The sequence below is a fragment of the Ochotona princeps genome, chromosome 3, assembly GCF_030435755.1.
Source record: "Ochotona princeps isolate mOchPri1 chromosome 3, mOchPri1.hap1, whole genome shotgun sequence".
NCBI classification, from domain to species: Eukaryota; Metazoa; Chordata; class Mammalia; order Lagomorpha; family Ochotonidae; genus Ochotona; species Ochotona princeps.
The window spans coordinates 31759118-31784390 of record NC_080834.1 but is presented as its reverse complement, the minus strand read 5'-3'; the positions used below and the strand labels follow the sequence as shown (position 1 = coordinate 31784390).

The 25273-nt window shown below is 47.3% G+C and overlaps 1 protein-coding gene across 8 annotated transcripts in view; it reads right to left on the bottom strand.

Moving 5' to 3' along the window:
- Window positions 1–293: 293 nt before the first annotated feature.
- Window positions 294–25273, bottom strand: part of SETD4 (SET domain containing 4) — a 32513-nt gene continuing 7533 nt past the window's right edge. For 4 of the 8 annotated variants that reach the window (XM_058661658.1, XM_058661660.1, XM_058661659.1 and 1 more), the window contains 10 exons: window positions 21652–21747; window positions 20539–20576; window positions 17045–17133; window positions 14338–14767; window positions 8671–8845; window positions 6603–6684; window positions 5684–5764; window positions 3209–3332; window positions 760–904; window positions 294–399 (listed from right to left, as the gene is read on the bottom strand). In XM_058661658.1, the coding sequence (XP_058517641.1) occupies window positions 770–904; window positions 3209–3332; window positions 5684–5764; window positions 6603–6684; window positions 8671–8845; window positions 14338–14767; window positions 17045–17133; window positions 20539–20576; window positions 21652–21747 (1250 nt within the window). In that variant the 3' untranslated portion in view covers window positions 294–399; window positions 760–769. Of the gene's footprint in view, window positions 400–734; window positions 905–3208; window positions 3333–5683; window positions 5918–6602; window positions 6685–8670; window positions 8846–14337; window positions 14768–17044; window positions 17134–20538; window positions 20577–21651; window positions 21748–25273 lie in introns of those variants that run through there. The other 4 variants (XM_058661662.1, XM_058661661.1, XM_058661663.1 and 1 more) reach the window with 4 other exon arrangements.

Sequence of the window (25273 nt, the reverse complement as noted above, 5' to 3'; positions counted from 1 at the left end):
CTGAAGGCTGAGGCCGCGTGGGCTGACACTGGCCACCCCATGCCACCAACCGCTGACCTGTGCTTAGGTCAGTGGGATCCAGGGAATTCTGAAAGCTCAAGCCCTGCCCTTTGCCCGCTGCTGGGAACAATGAGCAGCAGGACACTATGCCAACCCCAGAGTCCTGGCTGGCAGCTGGCGGCTGGCTCTTGATCTCCTCGCTCCCACAAGTCAGGACTTCACCGGTGCTTGCTCCAGGCCTGCTGTTTACTGGACAGAGCTTGTACAAAGCCCCTCAGCTACATAGCCGCCATCACTCACTCGTGGCCCACCAGTGCCTGCACCGGCTCTGCCCTGCAGGCTTCCTCCCACATCCCGGAACAGGCACCGCTCTGTCCTCAGAGACGCTCCTGAAGTTCACTATTTGAAGGAAAAGCACAAGGAAAAGGACTCAGTACCTAAGTGTTTGGTAGAAACCACTCACCAGCTACCCATCATCCCATGCAAAAGAAACTGAACCTATCAAAGCTGTAAGAAATGCCCCATTCCCACCACCACAGGAGGGACCAGGTGTACACAGAGGAGGCCCGCCCACCACAGGAGGGACCGGGTGTACACAGAGGAGGCCCGCCCACCACAGGAGGGACCGGGTGCACACAGAGGAGGCCCGCCCACCACAGGAGGGACCGGGTGTACACAGAGGAGGCCCGCCCACCACAGGAGGGACCGGGTGCACGCAGAGGAGGCCCACCCACCACAGGACAGACCAGGTGCACGCACATAGAAGAAATCAGGCAAAAGCCGCGTGCAGACCATCCAGGATCCCAGCGGACGCCTTGAGAATCTGCAGCTCTTCTGTCCGCAAGGCTTCCACCAGAGCCAGCTGGGGCAGCAATGCTGCACAGTCCACCTTTCTGCAGGCAATCTGCAAGTCAGTAACAAGGTTAGCTCGCTTGTAACTACAGTAACATATCCAAACATCTCAAGACATGTCACTTGTCATTCTCCAGAGACCAGCTTGGCAGCAGGAAGTGCAAACACATTTGGTCTACCTCCAAACCTTGTCTCCTTAGTCCCCTGCAGCAGTCACGGACTGGTGGCCAAGCCAGGAGACTGCATTTCGCCCTGTCTCCTTGACCCTCACACAGCGTTTGTCCTTCTGTGTCTAACCGACTTTATCCAGCATGATGTCCTCGGTCATTAAAATTACTTCCTTAACACCACTCATGCCTTACATACACAGTTGATTTCTCTATTAATGGAACATTTATTAAATTAATAAAAAAAGAAAAAAACATACTTGAAAAATCTATTATCAAGAAGTTACGCAGTAATCTTTAACTATTAAGGAAGACCTATAAATCCATACAATTACTAAGTGCAAATAGCAAACCCCATACAGGCAAACACAAGGAGCCACCCTAGGTCCCGTCACCAGGTGCAGTACGGGGACAGCCGTGAAAAGAAGGGGACCCTGCCACAGGCACCAGCGTAATCCTGGAGGACACGGTGCTCCGTGAAGAGAGCCAGCCACAGAAGGACAGACGCCAACGACCTCTCTGCAATGCAGGAAGGCTACACTCTGGAGCCGGAGAGCAGACAGGTAACGGCAGGTGCAGGCGCGGGAATGGCGGCACACAGAGGACTCAACAGCTACTTGGACATACAGAGGAGGTTTGTGGTAGATCATTGTACACCATGATAACGTGTACTTGAACACTGCTACAAGAAGACATTTTAAATGTTCTCACCATAACAAAATATGGATGTGACTGAACCATTCCATAATGCATACACATACCAAAACATCATTCTGTACATATTAATTTTTCTTTCCAAAAATAAAAAACAGGGACAGGCATTGGACACAGTCCTGAGGCTACCTGGATGCCCTCATCCCATTCCAGAGAGCCTGCTTGGAGAACCGGCCACTGTGCTTCCCACCCAGCTGCCTCCTGCCATGCAGCTTGGGACGAGGCAGCTGACGCCTTCAAGTGCCTGGGCCCGTCACCACACAGCAGACCCAGGAGAGCTCTAGGCGCGTGGCTTCCCTGACTCAGTCCTGGCTGCTACAGGCACCCGGAGAATAAACCAGTAGATGAGAGATCTCTTGTTGTCTTTCAAATAAAATGAAAATAAGTACATCATTTATTCAGAACATAAAACAGTGTTCTTATTACGAGTAATTTTACAAAAATAACAACTTCTTTAGGATTTATCTTATTTTTATTTGAAAAGAAGAGTTACAGAGAGAAGGAGAAACAGAGATCTCCCACCCACTGTTTGACTCCCCAGATAGCCACAATGGCTGCACTATGTCTGAAGCCAGGAGCCAGGAGCTTCCTACAGGTCTCCCACATGCGTGCAGGAGCCAAAGGACTTGAGCCATGCTCTGCTGCTTTCTCAGGCCATAAGCTGGGACGCAAAATGGCGCCATACAGGATGTCAGTGCTGCAGGCAGAGTAGCCATGGAGCAGACCCCAAAACCAATAACTTCAAAAGCAAAACTAATCTTTACAAAAAAAAAAAAAAAAAACAGTGACATTCAAAACTATACCTTCAGGCCCGGCACAGTAGCCTAGCGGTTAAAGTTCTCACCTTGCATGTGCCGGGATCCCACATGGGCATCAGTTCATATCCCGGTGGCCCTGCTTCCCATCCAGCTCCCTGCTTGTGGCCTGGGAAAACAGTCAAGGACGGCCCGAAGCCTTGGGACCCTGCACCAACGTGGGAGACCTGGAAGAAGCTCCTGGCTCCTGGCTTTGGATTGGCACAGCTCCAGCCATTGCAGCCACTTGGGGAGTGAATCATAGGACGGAAGATCTTCCTCTCTGTATATCCGCCTTTCCAATAAAAAAATAAATAAATCTTCAAAACTATACCTTGTGGGCCTGGCACAGTGGCCTAGTAGCAAAGGTCCTCACCTTAAATGTGCCAGGATCCCATATGGGTACCAGTTCTAATCCCGGAAGCACCACTTCCCATCCAGCTCCCTGCTTGTGGCCTGGGAATGCAGTCGAAGACTGTCCAAAGCCTTGGGACCCTGCACCCGCATGGGAGACCTAGAAGAAGTTCCTGGCTCCTGGCTTTGGATCGGCGCAGCACCGGCCGTTGCGGTCATTTGGGGAGTGAATCATTGGATGGAAGATATTTCTCACTGTTTCTCCTCCTCTCTGTATGTATCTGACTTTGCAATAAAAATAAACAAATCTAAAAAAAGAAACTATACCTTCTGAAGCACAGCAGAAGTCTCCTCTATGAAGTCACAGCATATCCTCCGGGTTATATCCAAACTTGCCTTCTCATTTGTATCTGAAATGACTTCTCCAAGGAGTATCTTCTTCCAGCACGTACTAGAAAAAGTTCCAGGAGAGACTCTCAGTGGACTCTTAGAAGGCAAGAAAGCATGTACAAATCAAAACGGCACACAAACTCTGCTCCTGTTCCCAGAGGCCCAGAAAGTCATGCCAGCAAGAAAGGCCCTGACGTCACCACCCACTTGCAGCTCCTGAGTAACCGTGCACAGGACAGCAGGAAATAGGAGACTGGGCATTGCAGAGCAGCAGACTGGAAGCTAGATGCACAAAGGCACTGACTTTGCTCCTCTTTAAGAGAGCTGGGCCTGGCACAGGACCTAGTGGTTAAAGTCCTCGCCGTGCATGTGCTGGAACCCATATGGGCACCAGATCATTTCCCGGCTGCTCCAGTTCCCTTCTAGCTCCCTGCTTGTGGCCTGGGAAGGCAGTAGAGGACAGCCCAAAGCCCTGGGACCCTGCACCCATGCAGGAGACTCAAAGGAAGCTCCTGACACCTGGCTTCAGATCTGCTCAGCTCTGGCCATTGCAGCCACTTGGGGAGTGAACCAATGGATGGAAGATCTTCCCCTCTGTCTGTCCTTCTGTCTGCAAATCTGACTTTCCAATTAAAAAAAAAATCTTCAAAAAATAAAAAAACAAAGAGAACCACATCAGTGCCCTGTTTATTCATGTATCCCTTTGAAAGGCAGAGATAACAAAGGCATAACAAAGGCGTGCCCCCTCCAATGGTTCACCTGGCTAAGTCCCTCCAGCAGCCACAGCAGGAACTCAGTCCAGGTCTTCCTGTGAGTCCCAGGTCCAGTTAGCTGAACCAGGACCTGCTGCCTGCCAGGGCAGAAACTGACAGAAAGCAGAAAGCTGGAGCAGACAGACTCCAACAGGCACTCGGATACAGGAGGCAGGCATCCAAACGCCAGGCCAAAGTGTCTACCGCAGGGACGGACTGTATGATCATTACAATCCTGGGTTTGGTACGCAGGTGGAGTCAGATCCATTAGCCCTCCAACACAGCAAGATGAAACAGAAAGATCCTCTCACAGACAAGTGTTCAGAGGACTCAGGAGGCAGGGCGAGAAGTTCTCCTTCAAGTACAAGAGCTAAACACTGGCAGCATGGAACACACTGTACAATGTAGTGAGATCTGTACAAAGAAGGACGAGTACAGCCCAGCCATTCCCCAAGAGACAACTCATGCCCCTTCAGGCCATGCAGCTGTCTAAGAAGGGGGGCTCAGTGGGCAACCAGAGAATACAGGGGTGCTGGGGCAGACCCAGCACGACCAAGGCAGCCTGCTGAGCCAGAGCAGGCAGAGCCGTCTACACAGCAGGAGGAAGCACTAGTGAGGGAGCCCGAGAGGGAGACAGGTTCCGCACAGTCTGCACGTCCTGCAGAGGGAAGAGAGACAAGGCAGGTGGCTGCTGCTTCCTGCAGCTGGAGGATACGGGTGCCGGCAGGAAAAGCACCACAGCACGAGACACGCGGGAAGGTCCCTCCTCCACACACGACGGCTGAGGACTTAGTAACATGGGCTTTCAGGAAAGTAACCGCCATTACTCCGCACCAGGAACAGCGTCTCTAAGTGAATCTTCAGAGTCAGGGGGCAAAGAAGGCGTTATTCCCCTAGAAGGACTCAGACCTGAGACGTGGGACGGCTGGAGAGCTTGTCCTAGGTGGCAGAGCTTGTGAGGCAGAAGCCGCCTTGCTCATGCTTGCTGACCTGCATGCTCTGCCGGCCACCTGGGCAGTGGCCACCAGGGAGCAGGAAAGTGGCCAAGGAAGACCTCTGGGAGGTTCCCCTACATGTCACCCCCATGGAAAAACCCAGCATCTCCTGGAGGCTTCTGTGGCTGTTCCAGAGTAGTGTCCGCTGGAATCATGGAGGAAAGCTCTGCTCGCCCCTGGAGAAGCCCACCCATCAGAGACGCCTGACAGCACCTGTGCCCACTGGGTGCCAGTATTCACTCTGAACAACAGGTGCTGGGTCCCAGAGAGGGCAATATATGAGGAGACTGGAAAATCCTCTTCTTGAAAGGCACATTCATTTATGTGAAAGACAGAGTTTACAGTAAGAGAGGGAGAGACAGAGACCAAGGCCTAACCGCTGGATCACTCCCCAGACGCCAAAGCCAGGAGGGGAAATGCCTGAGGAGCTACTGGAAAATCCTAACCACATACACTCTGATGCTGATTCTAAGGCCAGAATTCCAAGAATGTCTAAAACTTAGAGGTAAAACATACAGTGCATGTGCAGGCCACGTGATAAGCAGCTCCAACACAACACCACCATTCTTCGTTCTTCCCCGGTTGGTGTTTGAGTACAAGCAAAAATACTCAAAGGCCCTGGCTAGATTGTACCACACCTTAAGACCAACACGCACGGAACTTACAATCTTTCAGGTTCCAGACATAACAACTTGAGAGCTGTGAGCAACGTCCAAGACGGTCCATCCCAACCGAACGTCAGATCTCTAAGGCGGGAAAACCAATGCGGACAGATCCGTCACTCCAGTGCTGCCCGACCCCGTGCCATGCTGCAGGGGCAGAGTCCCCTAAACGAGCTGCTAACCACTACGTAACTGCAATCTTGGCTGGAACGATCAAAGGCCAAGGGGAGCCTGAAGCTGCAAGAGAATAAAGCCCAAATAACTAAAAATTCTCTGTGCTACTAACTTTGTTTAAATTAAAGTATAAGCTATTTGCCAATCAGTTTTATTAAGAAGATGGACATGGATGTAGGGGCCACAACAGAGGGGACATGCTTTAGTTTACAAGTTAAATGATGTAATTCAGGAATTATCCTGGAATCCAACCAATGGCAGCCACTCCAGCCATGTGTCCCATGTACTACATTAATTAGAACTTAATTTATTCAGGAAATCTGAAACAGAGATTCTCAAGAACCCCTTGATTTGAAGTGCCTAGCTACCAACCCACCCCAGGAGCCAGTGAGAAGCTCTTACAGGACATGGTTCTCCCCCAGGTTGTCCCTGAGCTGCAGTAGCCCAGTGCTGTCCCTCCTGACCACACAGTCCAGCAACTCACTGAGGACACCAGTCCATGACTATCTTGTCGCATGCCAACTTAGTAATGTCAGGCTTGCATCTCAGGTCCCAAAGACAAGGCTTTAAAGTGTGTGGTGGACCCTGTGTACACCTGTCACGGCAAACACCCAAAAACAGCCCCCTGTCAGCTCAGCCAAAAGTGGTAGGGGCCTACATGTGGAATACAAAAACTCCCGCCATCATTTTGTTTTTAATTCATGAAAGTTTCTGAAGTAATGATTTTAAAAGAGAAGGTAACACTTACTCTATAAAGCCATGGTCCCTTAAGATGGAAATCTTTTTGTTTAGCTGTTTATCTGTTGATGGAAGATATTTAACAAGTATTTCTGCAATTTAAAAAAAGGTAAGAATCACATCAGATGGATGTAGGTGAAATTTGCAGTGTGCCTTCCTTCTCAGCACTGCCCCCTCCCTTTGGCATCCATGACACGTACAGCTTCATCACGTCCCACAAAGAGGTCTATCCTGCCATCCAGTCCAGAGGGATCATCAACCAGCCTTCAAAGGGCAGCAGGAATTCTCAGGCTGGAAGACAAAACGTCCACAACCTCCCACTCCCACTAAGCAAATCCTCAAGGACACGTTAGGATAACTGCTGGGAAATTCCATCAAAAGCATGGGCTGCGCAACACTGTGAGCAGGAGTTTGCAATACTGGGTTTTGAAAGCCAGAATTCAAAGTTTCTGGGCAACAGGGATTTACAATTACAAAAAACTGAAAGTGAAATCATACAAAGCTATTTTGTGCATCAGAATAGTGCGTGATTTTTTTCATTTTATTTTTAAAGTATTACTAAAATATAATTTAATTTGACAAACTAAGCTTTCAAAGCCATCAGCATTAAAGTTATCCAGAATAGAAATAGCAAAGCTAAGACATTTGCAGGTTTCAAAATCTGTTTCCACTTTTTAACTATTATCATTTTTATGCCTATAGGATACAGTAATGAGTTTCTATTACCATCCACATTTGTATTAAAAACTACCTCAGCGTATATACTGGTAAATCCTTGTTCATTCAAAAACTGTTTTCTTTCTACTTTATTTGACAGGCAGAAAGAGAAGAAAAGAGATTGTCTATGCATTTATTCACTCCCAAATGTTTAGACTACTTTGTAAGACCAGGATGACGCCAGGAGTCCAGAACCCAACCCAGGTCTCCCCTAGGTGCCAGTACCCAGGGACCTGAGCTGTCCCGGGCTGCCTTCCAGGACGCACATCATCAGGAAGCCACCAGGTGGCAGTAGACTGGTACATGAACCTAGGCTCCAGGCAAGGAACATAGGTACCCCAAGCAGCAGCTTAACCGCTGTGCCCCAGTGCCCACCCCACCCTTCACCGCTGATGGCCTAGAAAACTACTTCTCTGCTGATTCCAAAGGATAAAAGTCCATTTTAATACTATATTTTCAAGCAGAAAATTAATGGCTAAGCTATTATTTTTAGAGTAATGTAAATAATGCTTTAAAAAGAAATATTCATCACAGAATAATGAAATCTGTATCTGATGGCATTTTGCTCTACAAGCAAGGACAATTTAACAGACTTCTCTACATGAGGTAGGTGCTTAGTACGTTTTATTCATTTGCTCCTGAACTCTCTTCTATGCTCAGGAAGAACAACAATTGCCATTTCCTTTTCTCTGTCAATATACTTATTTGTCCAGCAGCCTTCCTTGTTTCCGTTCTAGCTCCTGACCAAATAAAGTAAAACTTTCCTTGGCTCTCCTACAAAGGTTTTTATTTGAAAGGCAGAGTGACAGAAAGACAGAGGGTGAGATTCCCGTCCCTGTTCACTCCCCAGATGCCCGTGTCCACCAGCTGGGAGCTGGGCACCCAGGCAGAGGGTGAGATTCCAACCCCTGTTCACTCCCCAGATGCCCGTATCTGCTGGCTGGGAGCTGGGCACCCAGATAGAGGCTAAGATTCCAACCCCTGTTCACTTCCCAGATGCCCGTGTCCGCCAGCTGGGAGCTGGGCACCCAATCCAGGCCTCCAGCAGGAGTGGCAGAAACCAAATTATGTGAGTCAGCATGCTGCCTACAGGGTCTGCATCAGCAGAGTTGCAGCCAGGAGCCAGTCAGGGCTCACGTGCAGATATTCCAACACAGCACACTGGCCTCTAACCACTAAGCGAGACCTTTGGTGTCAGCCCAAGCTCTGCGGCTTTTCCACAATCAGTACCACACCCATCCAAAACTAAATAACATGCATGTGATTTAAGGTGCTACTGCTGTTAAAACTGAAAATACCCACATCTCCAGAGAGAATAAAAGCTACAACATCTTAACAGAAAGAATAAAATAGATTCCAACCTGTTGAGACATAAACGCAAGCGTGAGGATTAGGGATGGAAACGAATCCATACTCCAGGAGCAGCCGCTGGTTGTCATGAGGGCCGTAGCAGATGAAAACCTCTTCATACCTTCTGCACCTTGAAGCCGTTCTGATTTCATAACAACGAGTCTCCTCATTAAATCCTGCTTCTACCTAGAAATGAAAAATTGCTGAATATTTATTTTTAAAACATAAAACAAATTGATTGGGTCACCACATTACTTGGGGGTCAGGTTCTACACACACTCATCCATGAGTTTATAAGCACATGTGGAAAACGTCGCTCTTGCACTTGAGCCTGCTTTGTGGACCTCAGCATCACCCCTTGATGGAAGGAGTCGCGCCCGGGGTACCCAGACAGCTGAACTCTGCACACCTCACACTGGGCAGACAAGCACCTCGGCAGGTCACACATACCCTGAGGACATAGCAGTGCCAACAAACTTCATCTAGGAAAAACCAAAGAATAAAGGCCTATCAACCTATGTGGTCACTGGTGCAAGTTTTGTTTTTGTTTTTGTTTTTTAATTGGAAAGTCAAATTTACAGAGGAGAGACGGAGAGGAAGATCTTCCATCCTGGTTCACCCCCCAAGTGGCCACAACCGCTGGAGTTGAGCCAATCCAAAGCCAGAAGTCAGGAGCTCCCTCTAGGTCTTCTGCACGGGTTCAGGGTTCCAAAGCTTTAGGCCGTCCTCAACTGCTTTCCCAGGAAGGACAAGCAGGGAGCTGGATGGAAAGTGGAGCAGCCAGGATATGAACTGGTGCCCATATGGGATCCCGGTGCATGCAAGGCAAGGACTTGAGCCACCAGACTACTGCACTGGACCCAATTTAGATCTTCAATATTTTAAAACTTTGGCTGGCTAAGTCTGAGTACAAATCCAGCATCCCAGCCCAGGTGCTCCATTTCCAATCCAGCTCCCTGCTAATGCACCTGGGAAGGCAGTGGGAGATGGCCCATTTCTTTGGGCCTCTGCATCCACACAGGAGACCAGGATGAAGCTCCTGGCTCCTGATTCCTGGCTCCTGGCTCAGGACTGGCCCAGGGCTGACCGCTGCAGTCCTTTGGGGAGTCAATCAGTGGATGGAAGATCTGTGTCTCTCTTCCTGTCTCTGTAACTCTGCCTTTCCAATAAAAACAAAGCTTGAAAAAATCTTCTAACCTACACAAAGGCTGGACTTATTCAAGAGTGTCCCTAAGCACCTTTTTCTGATCGTAAAAACTCCGTAGCTCGCCGCCGGGCAGCCAGCAGGCAGAGCCTGGCACCATTTGGTGCACTGGCCGCCCAAAGCCAGGGACCCCCTCACTGCCTTGCGGCGGTGGTCTTGGCATGCTGAGTCCTCGTTCTCGGATCCGGCCTGGCTGGGCCGCCCGCCCCCCCAGGGCCACCCCGAGCTGAATTTCTGGTGATTCCCAGCAACAGTAAACATAAACACTAGGGCAAGAAAAAAAAAAAGAAAATTAAACCTAATGTACTTGTAAAGCCCCATGACTTGGAAAAGGGGAGGGAGAGCAGAGAAATCTTACATCACCCTAGGTGTGAGGAAGACGGGAAATATAACCTGTCAGGATCATAACTGGTAACTCATAGACAACAGATTCGAATTAGCATCAGACAATAGCAAAACTACAAAGGCATATGGGGGAATCAGGAGTAATCCTAACAACCTCTTAACAGGAGGTCATATGCACAGAGCAGGGGGGACCCCAGAGTGGAGCAGGCGGACAGGAGGAGGCTTTTATCCCAACCCTGAAGACTCCCAGATACTCACCAAGGACTATCAGTACCAAGGAGCACCGAGGACTACATCCCAACTGCCAAGGAGACCACAGGGAAATGGAGTGCCTTCGGAGACCAAGAACTCTGAGGTCACCTACCCCCATCTGGATCTACCACATGGGATGGAAGAAGCCCAATTCCTGCCTTGCAGGATCCAAGGTCATCGGAATAACAACCAGGAGCACTGAGTGGTCCGCAGAAACAGAAGAACAGTAAACTTCCTTCGGGACTAGGGAGAGGACCTTTCTCTGGTCCTTGCCTGCTTCCAGCTTTGGGTCCCCACCCCCTCTCATAATAACCATCAGGAGCGCTCCAGAAACCCCTCAAAACAAACAAACAAACCAAACTAGAATAGATAGACAGAGAACAACAAGGAAAGCTTAGAAACAGACAGGAAACGGTCAGCGGGGATGCACTTATAACTCACTGGGTGGGACACAAAGATTAGTTACTCCTCACTGGGGTATGGAAGATTTCTCTGCACACCCTCCTAAACATGCTCACCTAAACTGTTGACATATATCCTGTTAGAATTATAGAGTTAGACCACCCGAAAAACAGCCAGGTTCAGCGAAATCATGCTTCAATGCTATAAACTGCTAAAGACTAAAATTAAAATAGGCATGAGACAGCTGAATAGCAATCTAAGCCATTTTAAGGTGTATAGAACACGGTTAAATGTAAACCAAAATTGAAATGTCTATGAAGAAGTCACAGGTTGTGGTTGAGAACCTGCACTTTCCTATTAACATATTGGTTAATCAATGCCATGTCAATTAATGCCATAATGTTGTAAATGGTTGGAAATATTATGTTGGGGCTTTTAATTGATTGGGATGATACTCTGCCGGCTCTACCTTCAGACTAGAGATGGTCTCACCAAGAAACCATTGAACTTACCAGGACAATAAGATGCTGGACTTTATGCTTGGTAAATATCCCCAATGAAAGAATCTCAACTGAATTTGAACTATGGAAATGCAACAAGGTGGAGCAATCCACCATGGGGGGAGGGTTTGGGGAGGGGCGGGGGGAATCCCAGTGCATAAAAAAATGTATCACATAATGCAATGTAATTAATTTTTAAAAAAAAGGAAATGCAATAAAAATTTATCTTTAAAAAAAAATCTTCTAAAACTAGAAAAACCACTCTTAGCGCACACGCTCCCAACCTGCAGTTTAGGACCACCCTGAATAAACCAAGTCACTAGAGTGCAGCAAACCTTCACCCACAGCACCAATGAAACCACAGGGCAGGGCTCCAGCTCCCAGCAGATGGGCCCTGCCAGCCATGTGGGAACGCCCGATGGAGTCCACGGCCTCTGGCCTTGGCAGGCGCAGCCCCAGATTGAGCCAGAGGATAAGGATCTCTCTGCTTCTCGTTCCCTTCTCTGTCATCCTTTCAATTAAATAGATAAATCTTTTAAAAGCCAAAGCAGCCGCAGTGGTGGGGACCAAGTCCTGTGTCCGGCCTCCTGCTGTGCTGCTCGCATCGTCTCATCAACAGTTATCACAGAAATGCTCATCCTGCCCGGGACTCCTCCGCTCCACTCTGTGCGAACTGCCTCCTTCTACAAGAGCACAAGCAGACAGTCAAAGCACTCACTGCCCTCGCCCAGGACACAGCCAGGGCCCTCATCTCTTCCTCCCCCGGCATGTGGGCAGTCAGCGATCTCACTGTGCCATGCCATGGGCCCCAGCCATGGACCTCCACAGCAGAGCCCACAAGGATTCCAGGTGAGCCAGCAGATTTCCCTTCACCATCCAGGCCAGCCTTGACCCCATTGAGCCCAAGCATATGGGACGACTTCAAAGAGTGTGGAGGAGCTGGCAGAGTGGCAGCAAAAGCTAATCCTCCATTTGTGGTGCCATCATTCGAATCAGTGCCAGTTTGGTCTCAGCCGCTCTACTTCTGATCCAGCTCACTACCAATGACCTGGGAAAGCAGCAGAGGATGGCTCAAGGCCGAGGGCCCCACACACACGGGAGACCCAGAGGATGGCTCAAGGCCGAGGGCCCCACACACACGGGAGACCCAGAGGATGGCTCAAGGCCGAGGGCCCCACACACACGGGAGACCCAGAGGATGGCTCAAGGCCGAGGGCCCCACACACACAGTAGACCCAGAGGACGGCTCAAGGCCGAGGGCCCCACACACACATGGGAGACCCAGAGGATGGCTCGAGGCCGAGGGCCCCGCATACACATGGGAGACCCAGAGGACGGCTCAAGGCTGAGGGTCCCACACACATGGGAGACCCAGAGGATGGCTCAAGGCCAAGGGCCCCACACACATGGGAGACCCAGACGAAGCCCCTGACTCCTGGTCCCTGGTTTCAAATAGGCCCAGCTCTGGTCACTGTGGCCATCTGCAGAGTGAATCAGTGAACATTTTTAGAAAATTTTTTTTTCTCTCTACAGTTTTAGCTTTCAAGTAAAATAAATAATCAATCTAAAAACGTGTGTAAAATGGAATTAAAAGATTAGCTTATTTGGATACAAAAAAAACTTGTAAATCCATGCATGATCTTTTCGTAATACTCATTCCTACAACCCTGGGACAAGCCCTCTTATATTCACCTCTTAGATGGGCCACATAGAGAGGGGGTAGGAAAAGAACATCCAAAATGATCTCCCAAAGCAGAATTCTTAAAAGAAAAAAAAAAGAAATAAAGAGTATTTGAAAGGCAGAATTATAGAAAGAGAGAAGGGGGAGCAGTGAGAGATCTTCACCCGCTAGTTTCATCCCCAAACAGCGGAAATGGGAAGGCTGGGCCAGGCGGAAGCTAGGGGCTTCTTCCACAGGTGCATGGCCCACAGGCGTAAGCCACCTTTGCTGCTTCCTCCGGCACAGGAGCACACAGCTGCTCACAATGGGGCAGCTGGAGGGCCAGGGTGTGGTATAGTGGATAAAGTTTCCTCCCGGATGTCAGCACTCAATATGGGCTTGACTCCCAGCTGCTACCCTCCTAATCCAGCTCCCTGTTAATACTCCCGGGAAAGCAGTGGAAGCTGGCAGAAGCGCTTGGGCCCCTGAACCTGTGTGGGAAAGATGGAAGCAGATCCTGGCTCCTGACTTCAGCCTGGCCCAGCCCTGGCATAGTGGCTATTTGGAGAGTAAACTAGAGGATGGAAGACTGAGATATATATGTGTGTGTGTGTGTGTGTGTGTGTGTGTGTGTGTGTGTGTGTGTGTGTATATTCCTACCTCCCCCCACCAACCTATCTCTTCTCTGTAACTGTTCCAAATAAATTTATTAACTGGCTTTTAAAAAGAAATGGAGCAGCTCGGACTTGAATAAATCCCTATCGGCCATGCCAGTATCCCAGGTGGCGGCTTTACCCACTACTCCACAACACTGGCCTCCTCAAAGCAGGCTTCTTTGGTGACCTCTGGGACTTCTCCCTACACTTACAGGTTCCTTACACTCAACAGCCACATGTGGTGGTCCCCGCCTTGAAGTCTCTAAGTCTCTATCCTCAAAAATTTCAGAGCCCAACGTAGGAAGCAACAAGCTGAACACCCCAACAGCCGTGCCCCAAGTGAAAATGGGGTGCTCTGGGACAGTTACATGCCGGGCAGGTGAGGGTTGCTGGGAGAAGCAGTCCAGGGAAGACAGCTCAGGGCTCTGCAGGACAGGCCAGGACTGCCAGGCAGGAAATGGGGCAAAGGAAAAAGCATGCCCGGAGCAACCCTGGGCTTGACAGACAAGCCAAGCACACACCTGCCAGCAACAGCCCGAAGGCTCGCCTGCAGCCAGCTCTGATCCTCCCTGGGGTTCCCTCACACCCAAAGTCACCGGTGCTGCACGCTGCGATCCTGCCTATCCAAACAGAATCAGGGGTCCTCGTCAGCATCTCACCTGGGCGTGCGGGCTGTGGTTCAGCAAGTCCAGGAATGGGGCGAGTGCACAGGTGTCAGGCTCCGCGGACAGGCCCTCCTGCTGCCTGCGTCTCAGGTACACGGCTCTGGTGTTGACGGTGCACCAGGCCCACAGGAGGGCGCTGTAGCTGAAGATGCTGTCCACGGCCTCTGCAAACAGAGGCTGCAGGGAAGAGAAGAAGGTTCTGGAGGAAACAAAAAACTCCCGCACGTGAGCCCTCTGCTCTTCGGCCTTCACTTGTAACGGTCGGGGCAGCAGATCCACCACTTCGGGCTCCAAACAAACAGGGCAGGTGTAGGACTTGGGCAAAATATCCAGGTACGGCTTCCACGGAGACCGATCCCCGGCGTGCTTTTCTGAAACCAAAAACGTACACAGAGCCAGCAGAGGAGATGGGGGCGGCTTCCACCTTCAAGGAAAAAAGTCAGTAAAAATTAATTTTACTCAAAATTCAGGACAAGCTAAGTAATTTGTTTCGTAGACAGAGCTATTTAAATTACAGTATTAATGATTCAGAATTAAATCTGCTGGGCCCTCAACATCTGCAGGGAACTGGTGCCAGTCCCTTGGAGAAAGGGTACACACCCTAGGCACACGCTCTCATACACTCGGACCCCCCTCTAGGGTATGACAACGGAAGTGCTGGGTAAACGGTTCCTTCAGTGTACGGCTGAGGACCAACAACCAGGGGAACACAGTACGTGTTCCATAGAGACAATGACAACTTCCTTTTTCCAAATATTTTCAATCTGCAGTTGGCTGAATCCACAAGTCTGGTACCTGTGGACTCAGAGGCTGCCTGCAATATCTACAACTCAGTTTCTCAGTCAGACAAGCCACAGTCAGGAGCCCGACAGTCCCCATGCCTATTGGCTGTCCTACTGGACAATGCAGAGTTAAACATTTCCGCTATTACAGTATGTTCTCAAGATGACACTGACCTAAGGGAAAATGGAAACTGGAATATGGTTATTTTATACTTACTACAGTTCCAAAGCATTTGCTCCTAAACTCAACTACTCTTTGACAAATTATATATTAGAATATTTTAGCTCCATATAACTGCCAATAAAAACTTCTCATATTGCATGAATGTGTTTTAAAAAGGTTTTCACTCACTTTTTAAAAAGATTTATTTCATTTTTATTGGAAAGTCAGATATATAGAGAGAGGAGGAGAGACAGAGAGGAAGATCTTCCGTCTGATGATCCACTCCCCGAGCAGCTACAACAGCTGGAGCTGAGCTTATCCAAAACTAGGAGCCGGGAGCCTCTTCCGGAACTCTCACACAGATGCAGGGTCCCGAGGCTTTGGGCCGTCCTCTACTGCTTTCCCAGGCCACAAGCAGGGAGCTGGATGGGAAGCGAAGCTGCCAGGATTAGAACCAGCACCCATATGGGATCCCCACACATGCAAGGTGAGAACTTTAGCCGCTAGGCTACCATACTGGGCCCTCATTCATCTTTTAAAGTCCAAATCCCTATAGTGCCACATACGTAACTCAAAGTTTCAGAATAAGTTCGAGAACACTACTATCAAGAGCATACCTCGGGCTTGGCAGCATGGCCTAGTGGCTAAGGTCCTCGCCTTGACCCCATATGGCCGCTGGTTCTAATCCCGGCAGCTCCACTTCCTCTCTGTCTCTCCTCCTCTCAGTATATCTGACTTTGTAATAAAAATAAAATAAATCTTTAAAAAAAAAAAAAAAGTGCACACCTGCCTCTACTGAGGCCTTAAAAGCTCCTCTAGAGCCATGCTGGTTCGGGGAAGCCCAGACGCCCCTTGGTCAGAGAACAGAACAATCCGCTGCCCCTCCAGATTTAGAAATCCGCCTGCTGAGGCTCACTCTGTTCTCAGAGGTGCCAGCACAACTCACACACTGGCCTCCTCTCTTCTATCCTAACTGCAACTCATGCTCTCATCATGTTAATAGCTCTTCCTAACTGAAGAACCCAAACGAACTTACATGATGGAGCAGTACAGGCGACTGTGAGTCATGGGACTCAGCTGTGACTTACATATATTATCCCAATAACTCCTCATTTTTCACAAAGTGATTGATCAGAATTCACACTCACCCCAGGCAGCCTATGAGGAATCTTAAGACACAGCTTACAGAAGAATACCTTTAACACATGCTGAAGACACTTGGGACCGCCCACCCCACACTGGGGGCACCTTGGCTACAGTCCTCGCTCTGCCCCTTTCCAGATTTCTGCTAACACACCCTGGGGGGCAACAAGAGATGGCTCAAGGTCTTGGGTCCATACCACCCACATCTCTCTCTTCCTCACCATCACCCTCTCTGTCATATAAACTATTTTATTTTAATGCAGTTTACAATGAATTAAGAACAAACTTCCTGGGGCTCGGCAGTGTGGCCTAGTGGCTAAGGTCCTCGCCTTGATCCCATATGGCAGCTGGTTCTAATCCCGGCAGCTCCACTTCCTCTGTATCTCTCCTCCTCTCAGTATATCTGACTTTGTAATAAAAATAAAATAAATCTTTAAAAAAAAAAAAAAAAAGAACAAACTTCCTGGAACAGAGTCAAGTGTCCAGTCCATTTCAGGTCATTCTCGGCCAGACGTGAAGCTGGGCCCTAATGAACTGCGCATCAGATGACGAGGCTTTCCAGAAGAGGCATTCCCACCAGACTGCACGAGCGTGCAGGCGGTCAGTGACTTACTTGGTGATGTACGCCCCCAAGTAACTTCCCATCACTGTGTCCGTGGTGAGCAGGCAGCACTCAGGCAATGAGATGATCATCCTCCCCTCCTAAGCAAGAGCGAAGGAACATTCAGCATGTGCAGCTTGAGAGGGACCGAGCTGTATGGGTTTTGTATTATGAAAAATTTATGCATAGACTTCAAATTTTTCTGCACTAAAAAAACTCATTTCTACTTCAAGTTTTTTATGAATTTCTTAAAGTATTCTTGTCTATATTTTACAAATTAAAACTTGTCAATAAAAGTAGCATATGATGCTGGCGTTGGGTTTTTCATATATGGCTTTAATTATGTTGTGGATTTTTCCATCTATGCCTACCTTGGTTAGGGTTTTTAGTAGGAAGTGGTGTTGGATTTTGTCGAAAGCTTTTTCTGCATCTATTGATACTATCATGTGATTCTTGTTTTTCAGTTTTTGGATGTGGTGTATCACATTTATGGATTTGCGAATGTTGAACCATCCCTGCATTCCAGGGATGAATCCTACTTGATCTGGATGAACGATCTGTCTGATGTGTTTTTGAATTCTATTGGCTAGGATTTTGTTGAGAATCTTAGCATCAATGTTCATCAAAGAGATAGGTCTGTAGTTTTCCTTCTCTGTTAGTTCTCTGTCTGGTTTTGGGATTAAGGTAATGTTGGCTTCATAGAATGAGTTTGGAAGGGTTGCCTTTTTCTATTGTTTTGAAGAGTTTGTAGAGGATTGGGGTCAGTTCTGTTCGGAATGTTTTGTAGAATTCTGGAGTGAAGCCGTCTGGGCCTGGGCTTTTCTTTGTTGGGAGGTCTTTAATCACTGATTCAATCTCTACTTCAGTTATGGGTTTGTTCATTCAGGTCGTTTGTTGCCTCTGGGCTAAGTTTTGGCAGGTGGTAACACACTAGAACACTTAGGGGTAGGCCCTCACTTCCTAAAAAAGACTCCAAATGCAGTAGAAATCGAGACCAAAATAAACAATTGGGACCTCATCAAACTAAGAAGCTTCTGTACAGCTAGAGAAACAATCAACAAAGTAAAAAGGCAACCCACAGAATGGGAGAAGATATTCGCACACGACCTAGGTGATAGAGGGCTGATCTCCAGAATATACAAAGAGCTACAAAACAACCAAAATGTCAAAACAAACAAGCCACTCAAGAAATGGGCACGGGAAATGGGCAAACACTTCACAAAGGAACAAACCCAAATGGCAAATAAACATATGAAAAAATGCTCAAGTTCCCTGGCAATAAGGGAAATCCAAATTAAAACATCAATGAGGTACCACCTAACGCCAGTAAGACTGGCCCACATGAATAAAAGCACCAACAACACTTGTTGGCGAGGTTGCAGGGAAAAGGGATCCCTACTCCACTGCTGGTGGGGCTGCAGGCTGGTACAGCCTCTATGGAAATCAGTATGGAGAATATTCAAACAACTCAAATTCAACATACCGTATGATCCAGCAATAGCACTCCTAGGAATATATCCAGAACACTTGTTTTATGAGAAACCAACATGCACTCCTATGCTCATAGCAGCACAATCAGTAATTGCAAAAACATGGAAGCAACCAAAATGCCCATCAACAGAGGATTGGATAAGAAAGCTATGGTTCATCTACTCTATGGAATACTACTCGGCTATTAAAAAAAACAAAATGCAGTTCTTTGTGGCCAAATGGGCCAAACTGGAAACCATAATGCTAAGGGAAATGAGCCAATCCCAAAAGGTTAAATACCACATGTTTGCCTTAATTTAAGATGATGTGATGTTATGTATAACATGTTATGTTTTGAATGTTATATGTTGTGTATAAACTAAAATTGAAGTATAGGTGAGGTGGTCACAGAAGGTGGCTGGGAACTCGCATTTACTTTTAACATATTGGTTACTCATTACTATGTCAATTAATTCCATAATGATGTAAATTTTTGCTGATGGTATGTTGGAGCTTTCAATTGACTGGGATGATACTCTGCTGGCTCTGTCATCAGACCAGAGAGGGTATACCTAAGAAGCCGTTGAACTTGACTGGACAATAAGATGCTGGACTCTATGTTTGGTATACGCTTGCAATGGGGGAATCTCAGCTGAACTTGAGCTGTGGTTATGCAACTAGGTGGAGGAATCCACCATGGTGGGGGGATTTGGGGAGGGGTGGGGAGAACCCAAGTATCTATGTAATTGTGTCACATAATACAATGTAATTACTGAAGTTAAATAATAAACAATTAAAAAAAATTAAAAAAAAAATTTAAAAAAAAGTAGCATAACATTAAAATATGCCATTCTTTAGGCTAAACACATACACATAGCTGAGTTTAAATAAAGTATGTAATCAGAAATAAGCAATTTTAGAGTAAAAAATAATTTTTACTTTAAAAAGAAAAAAGTGGGGCCTGGCACAGTAGCCTAGTGGCTAAAGTCCTCATTTTGCATCCCATATGGATCCCATATGGGCACCAGCTGATATCCCGGTTGCTCCACTTCTCTCCCAGATCCCTGCTTGTGGCCTGGGAAAGCAGGACCCTGCACCCGTGTGGGAGACCTGGAGGAGGCTCCCGGCTCCTGGCTTTGGATCAGCTCAGCTCTGGCTATTGCAACCACTTGGGAAGTAAACCAGCAGCTGGAAGATCTTTCTCTCTGTTTCTCCTTCTCTTCATAAATCTGCCTTTCCAGTAAAAATAAATCCTTAAAAATAATAATTTTAAAGGAAAAAGTAATTTTAAAGTAAAAGAATAAATCACTTGCCTCACAGAAAACTACATTGTAGGACCCTTAAAATGGCGCAGCGAGAACTAGCCGGGACCCTGCGACATCTACATCTTTGTGAGGTGGGGAGCAAAGGCTGCGAGCATCCCGAGTGCCGCTCTGGGTCCCATGCAGAGCTGGAGGCAGGACTGCGCTCACAAGAGCTCCGGGAGAGCAGCTCCACTGGCCCAGCAGCACCGCAGCCGGCTGTGCAGACTGTGGGGGGCCTGCCCACATGCCATCTCTCCTCACCTCACTCTGGGAATCCTATTCAGATAGGGCGATGGCAGGGAACCGTGCAGCCTCCCCCTACTTGCAGCTTGCTGGAGCCACTGGCCAATCAGTTGGGGGATGGGACGCCCTCAATGGGGGGAGCCTGCCTTCCACACCACTCACTCCTGCCTGCTGCTCAAGCCCCAAGAACCATGTCCGCAGGGAAGAGGGGACAAGACAGACAGGTGGTAGAAGCATGGGTCTTGGAAAGCCCAGTGACCACACCACAGGTTCAAGACTGCTTCCTCCAGGCTGGTGTGCACTGCTGGAACACTGTGACCTTGGGTTTGCAGCAAACTTAACTCTAGCTGGCAGACTTGTAATCGAATATATCCATTAGGGAGGCAAGAAATGCCTGTGAGTCTAAGACATGCTGAGTCCACTCAATGGCAACTACAAAACCAAAGCCACAGAGTCTGTGTTGGGTCAGGGTAAGAGGGAAGAGCTCACCTGCAAGCCAGCTGTACTCATCAGGCCCCTTCCCGTGCCTAGGAAAGCAAAGGGGATGAAGGGTAAATCCAGCCACACCTTCACACCTTCTGGTCCCAGAACTCCCACTTCCAATTTAAAAATTCAGCTCCTCAGCCCCAAGTTAGCATGTGTAACTGATTCACTGGGAAGGAGCTGGCTGCCTCACTCAACCAGGGGCACACGTGGGGAGTCCCTTAACTACATAAGAAAGTAAGAATTTGCCCAAAGTAAAAACAATCAGAAGAGCATTTTGCCCACACTGTTGGCAGAGTGGGATGGCCTTGAACACATGCACACAGCTGTGACCAGCTAGCCAGCCTCTAGGAGGGAATGTGCTAGAAAATGCAAATCTAACTTCCCAAAAGAAGCCCTCTGATTTGCAGAAAAGAATGACCCTCTCTAAGTTCAGGTGACATCAATGCCTGAAGGTCAGTCACTAACTGACCAGAGTGTGCCTTGCCCAATGCTTGCGAGCACAGCCACAACAAACGGAAGGCCACTCTCAGATCCTGTCCTCCAGCTACACACAGAGCAGCACCTGCACTCCCCATGGCTGCAGGGAAACTCCTCTCTCCCTCAGACAACTGTGTGCTCCCACCAGAGCTGTGGGATAATGCCATCAGCCCAGATGATGTGAAAAATCCCACAAAGGCAGCAGAGGTGTTAAGAGTGAGCAGATGGTCACGTTATAGTGTGGTTCCCATGAGCATCCCACAGAGCCGCTCTGTCCGGCCAAGGTCCCAAGAACATCTGCACTTCCAATGAGTACACCAACAAAGCTTTGTATGCACAACCCAAGAGCTAGGGCCATCGGCCGCATTCCCCGTTATCCTTAACCCGGCTCCCTCACACTTCCATATCCTCAGTCTCCTTTTAAAGTTTATCACTTCTTTTTGTAATCCATTTTCGATTATTTCTTCAAGGTCAAATACAAAATAGTGAAAATAAAAACAGTGTAACTACAAGGTAGGAAACCCAACAGACAGTTACCAAAGTATCCCCCAGGAAAACACAGCCAACTTGTTAAGCAGCACCCCTGCTTTTTGCACACCCCTTATATGAGGGTCAGGGGAGCTGAACACCAGATTTTACCTGGAAAGTGAGCCGGTGCTAAGTTTCTATCTTCAAAGTTCCTATCCTTTAGCCATTTCCTTAGATCTATAAATTCAGACTTGCAGCTCTCATTCACTGGTCAGGAGAGAAAAAAAAAAGAGAGAGAGAATAGTGATTGAATCACTGTGAAACCCCCTTTTCAAAAGGCCATCCCCAATGAAATATATCTGACAGACAGAAAAAATGAACAGATTTTAACAACAACAACAACAAAAAAAAACGCAGATAGTGTAAACTGAAACAGCAAAACTGTAAAACATTTGAGCATCTTAACAGGTGCAGGAAAAACAGTTGATAAAATCTAACAGAAAAAACTCAGCAAACTAGGGCAGATATTCTTCTGGTAAAGAATATCTAACAAAAGACAGGGGCAGGCGTTAACGGTGGGCAGAGTTCAGCCCCACACTAGCAGAGTCCGGGTCCAATTCTTGGATCCATTTCCTCACTAACTCGCTGTGAATTTGAACCTGGGCAGGCAGTGGTGATGGCTCAGGTAACTGGATCCCTGCCATCCATGTGGGAGACACACACTGAGTTCCCCACATCCAGCCTAGGCCATGGCCAACCCCAGCCTCTGTGGACACCAAGGAGAAAAGTGGCTGGCAGATTCTCCTTCCTTGCCTCTTTGTCAGTATATTTAATTGTGACACATTTTAGTGTGCAAAACTCAGCACTTTCCTCCAGAGACCTGAACTAGACAAAAATACCTAGGCACCCTCTTTATTCAGCATAGCACTTACAGGTCAGCTAGTACAAATGGGGCAAAATATAAATAAAGAAAAGGCATCCGAGTGGAAAGAAAGTCTGTCTTTAATCTCAGAAGAGTTGAGCATTTACATAGTCGATCTGATGGAATATTTAAACAACTACTAAACTTAAGAGTTTAACAAAGTTGCAGGATACAAAATTAATATTAAAAATTATTTGAACTAGAAGGAAACACAACTTTAAAAATGTAAATAGTACCATGAGTACTGTATTGGTGAATCTGCTCAGAGCATGAGTGGGTGGATGTTTTATCCTCTACCTTGGAAATTCCCACAACCTCTCAGGGACTCAATAATGAGTTCACTGATTTGGACTTGAAGAACCAACTCTTTTGTATCCATTACATACAACAGCTGGTACATCTTCAGTGTTACAGGGGATAGACATACATTGAGGTGCAAGATAAACTTTCATCTGAAACATACCCTGCATCTGTCTGATTCTTTACTACTGCAGAAATATTTGTGAAACACCTCCCATCAACAGGTGCACAGATGAACAACAAGACCAGCATTTAAAAGGATCCTAACGTGACACAGCAAATGCTTCTCACTTCCTCTCAAATCCATCCCTTCAGAACATTTTCATGAAAACAAAATGATAGCATTTTCATTTCCCATTTGCAGGAAACATCTCCCAACTCTGTGTATGAGCTGAAAGGTAAGTTTTTACTGAGCAATGGTTACATGCAGGAAAATTGTGCACCATACAACATGCATGCACACACATACAACATGCGTGCACCCACAGAAATCCAGTTTAGAGGGGGGCCTGACATGATGGTTCTGTGATTAAATCATTGTCTTGCATATGCTGGGATCCCAAATGGGCTCCAGTTTGTGTCGCAGCTGCTCCACTTCCCATCCAGCTCCCTGCTTGTGGCCTGGAAAAGCAGTTGAGGATGGCCCAAAATCTTGGGACCCTGCTCTTGGCCACATGGAAACCCAGATGCGGCTTTTGGCTCCTGGCTTTGGATCAGCTTGACTCCAGCCACTGAGGCCATTTGGGGAGAGAACTAGCAGATGGAAAATCTTTCTGTCGCCCCTCTCTGTAAAGTCCACCTTTCCAATGAAACAAATAAATGTAGGTAGGTAGGTAGGTAGGTAGGTAGGTAGGTAGAAAGAAAGAAAGAAAGAAAGAAAGAAAGAAAGAAAGAAAGAAAGAAAGAAAGAAAGAAAGAAAGAAAGAAAGAAAGAAAAGAAAGAAAGACAGACGAGAATAGGAAAGAAAAAAGAGAAGTGAAATCCTTGGACATGGGGATCACAGACGTAAGTGTGAAGTACCACATTGCTGTATCAGAAGAGAACTCCAGGGCCTAACACAGTGACAGGCAGCACTGTGTGGTCAGGAGGGACAGCGTCAGGCCAGGACAACCTGGGGGAGCAGTCCTAAAAATGTCCCACAAGAGCTCAGTGGGATCTTTCCTCAGTTTAGTACAGAAATAAAAATCCAGGAATTGGTTACAGAGAAGTTTTATTTACAAAGTGGCCAGGTGAACGTAGAAAGAGGGAGAGAGGATGTCTTTTGAAAGGACAGAGGAGGAGACCCTGAGGTTGTCCTAAAGATCTTGAGATTTTAAGTATTCCCTGATGCCTCCTTGTCTGGGCAGGAACCTGCAGGGAAGATGTTCCCCACTGGTGGTCCCTCCGCTAGTTAGAAACTGGCTGGACGATTACTGTGTCAACCACTTAAAGGTATGGCCAAGATTTTAGCAGGCTTGGATGATCTCGTAAGAATCTGGTGCTGCCTCCTAGGCCAGGGACATGGTTGAGTGATTCTATATCAAGGGGACCAGAAGGGTTTGGGGCATTTTTTACCCACTCTTTTTTCAAGGACAAAATTAAGTTATTCTTTAAAAAATTAAGTTATTCTGTATGTGCGTTTTGGTTTCTATTGTTTTTACTTTTTTAAAAAAATGACTAAGTAAGCAGAATTTTGTATTTCCAAGCTCTTCAAATGCTGTTACCGAGTATCCTAAAAGTGTCCCCACTAAATCAAAGGCATATCAAGCTACAACATTTGTGACCTGAAGAATTATTTTAGGTTATAATATTTTCACATTAACTTTGTTTTTAACCATTTGCAGTGCTCTGCATGTAGTTCACATTTTAAATATTTTTAAAGGCATGAAGTGACACATTTTTAAAAGTACAACTATAGCTATAAAATACATGAGCTTAAGATGACAAAGATCAAATCTGCTTCATTCACAGAATGGGGCAAGCTAACACACAACATAACATTAATCTTTCCAAACAGGTTTGCTGAGAAACACCTAGCAGGGTTTAGTGTCAAAAGTGAGATGATCTCCTGGCGGCACAATGGCTCAGTTGGCTAATCCTTCCCCCCTTGCAAGTGCTGGGATTCAGTATGGGCACCAGTTTGTGTTCTGGCTGCTCCACTTCCCTTCCAGCTCCCTGCCTGTGGCAGGGGAGGCAGTGGAGCCCAGAGACCGTGCATCCTGCAGGAGTCTAAGCTCCTGGCTCCTGGCTTCAGATAGGCTCAGCTCTGGGTGTTGTGGCCACTCAGGGAGTTAACCAGTGGATCTTTGTCTCTCTTTCTATTTGTAAAATCTACCTTTTCAATCCAAATAAATAAATGTTTAAAACTAAATGAATAATAAAGAAAAGTGAGACCATCTCATTTTGAAAAGCTAAGACATCATTTGATACATAAAGCCAACTCTGCCTAATTTCATACTTTCTTTCCTTTATTTAGTGATTGCAAATCCATGAGAAAATTTTATTATGGCATTAAAAAATCCTAGAGGTATGCAATTATTTTTGCTAAAAATGTTTTTCTCCCCAAATTACAACTATCCCACGCATATAGC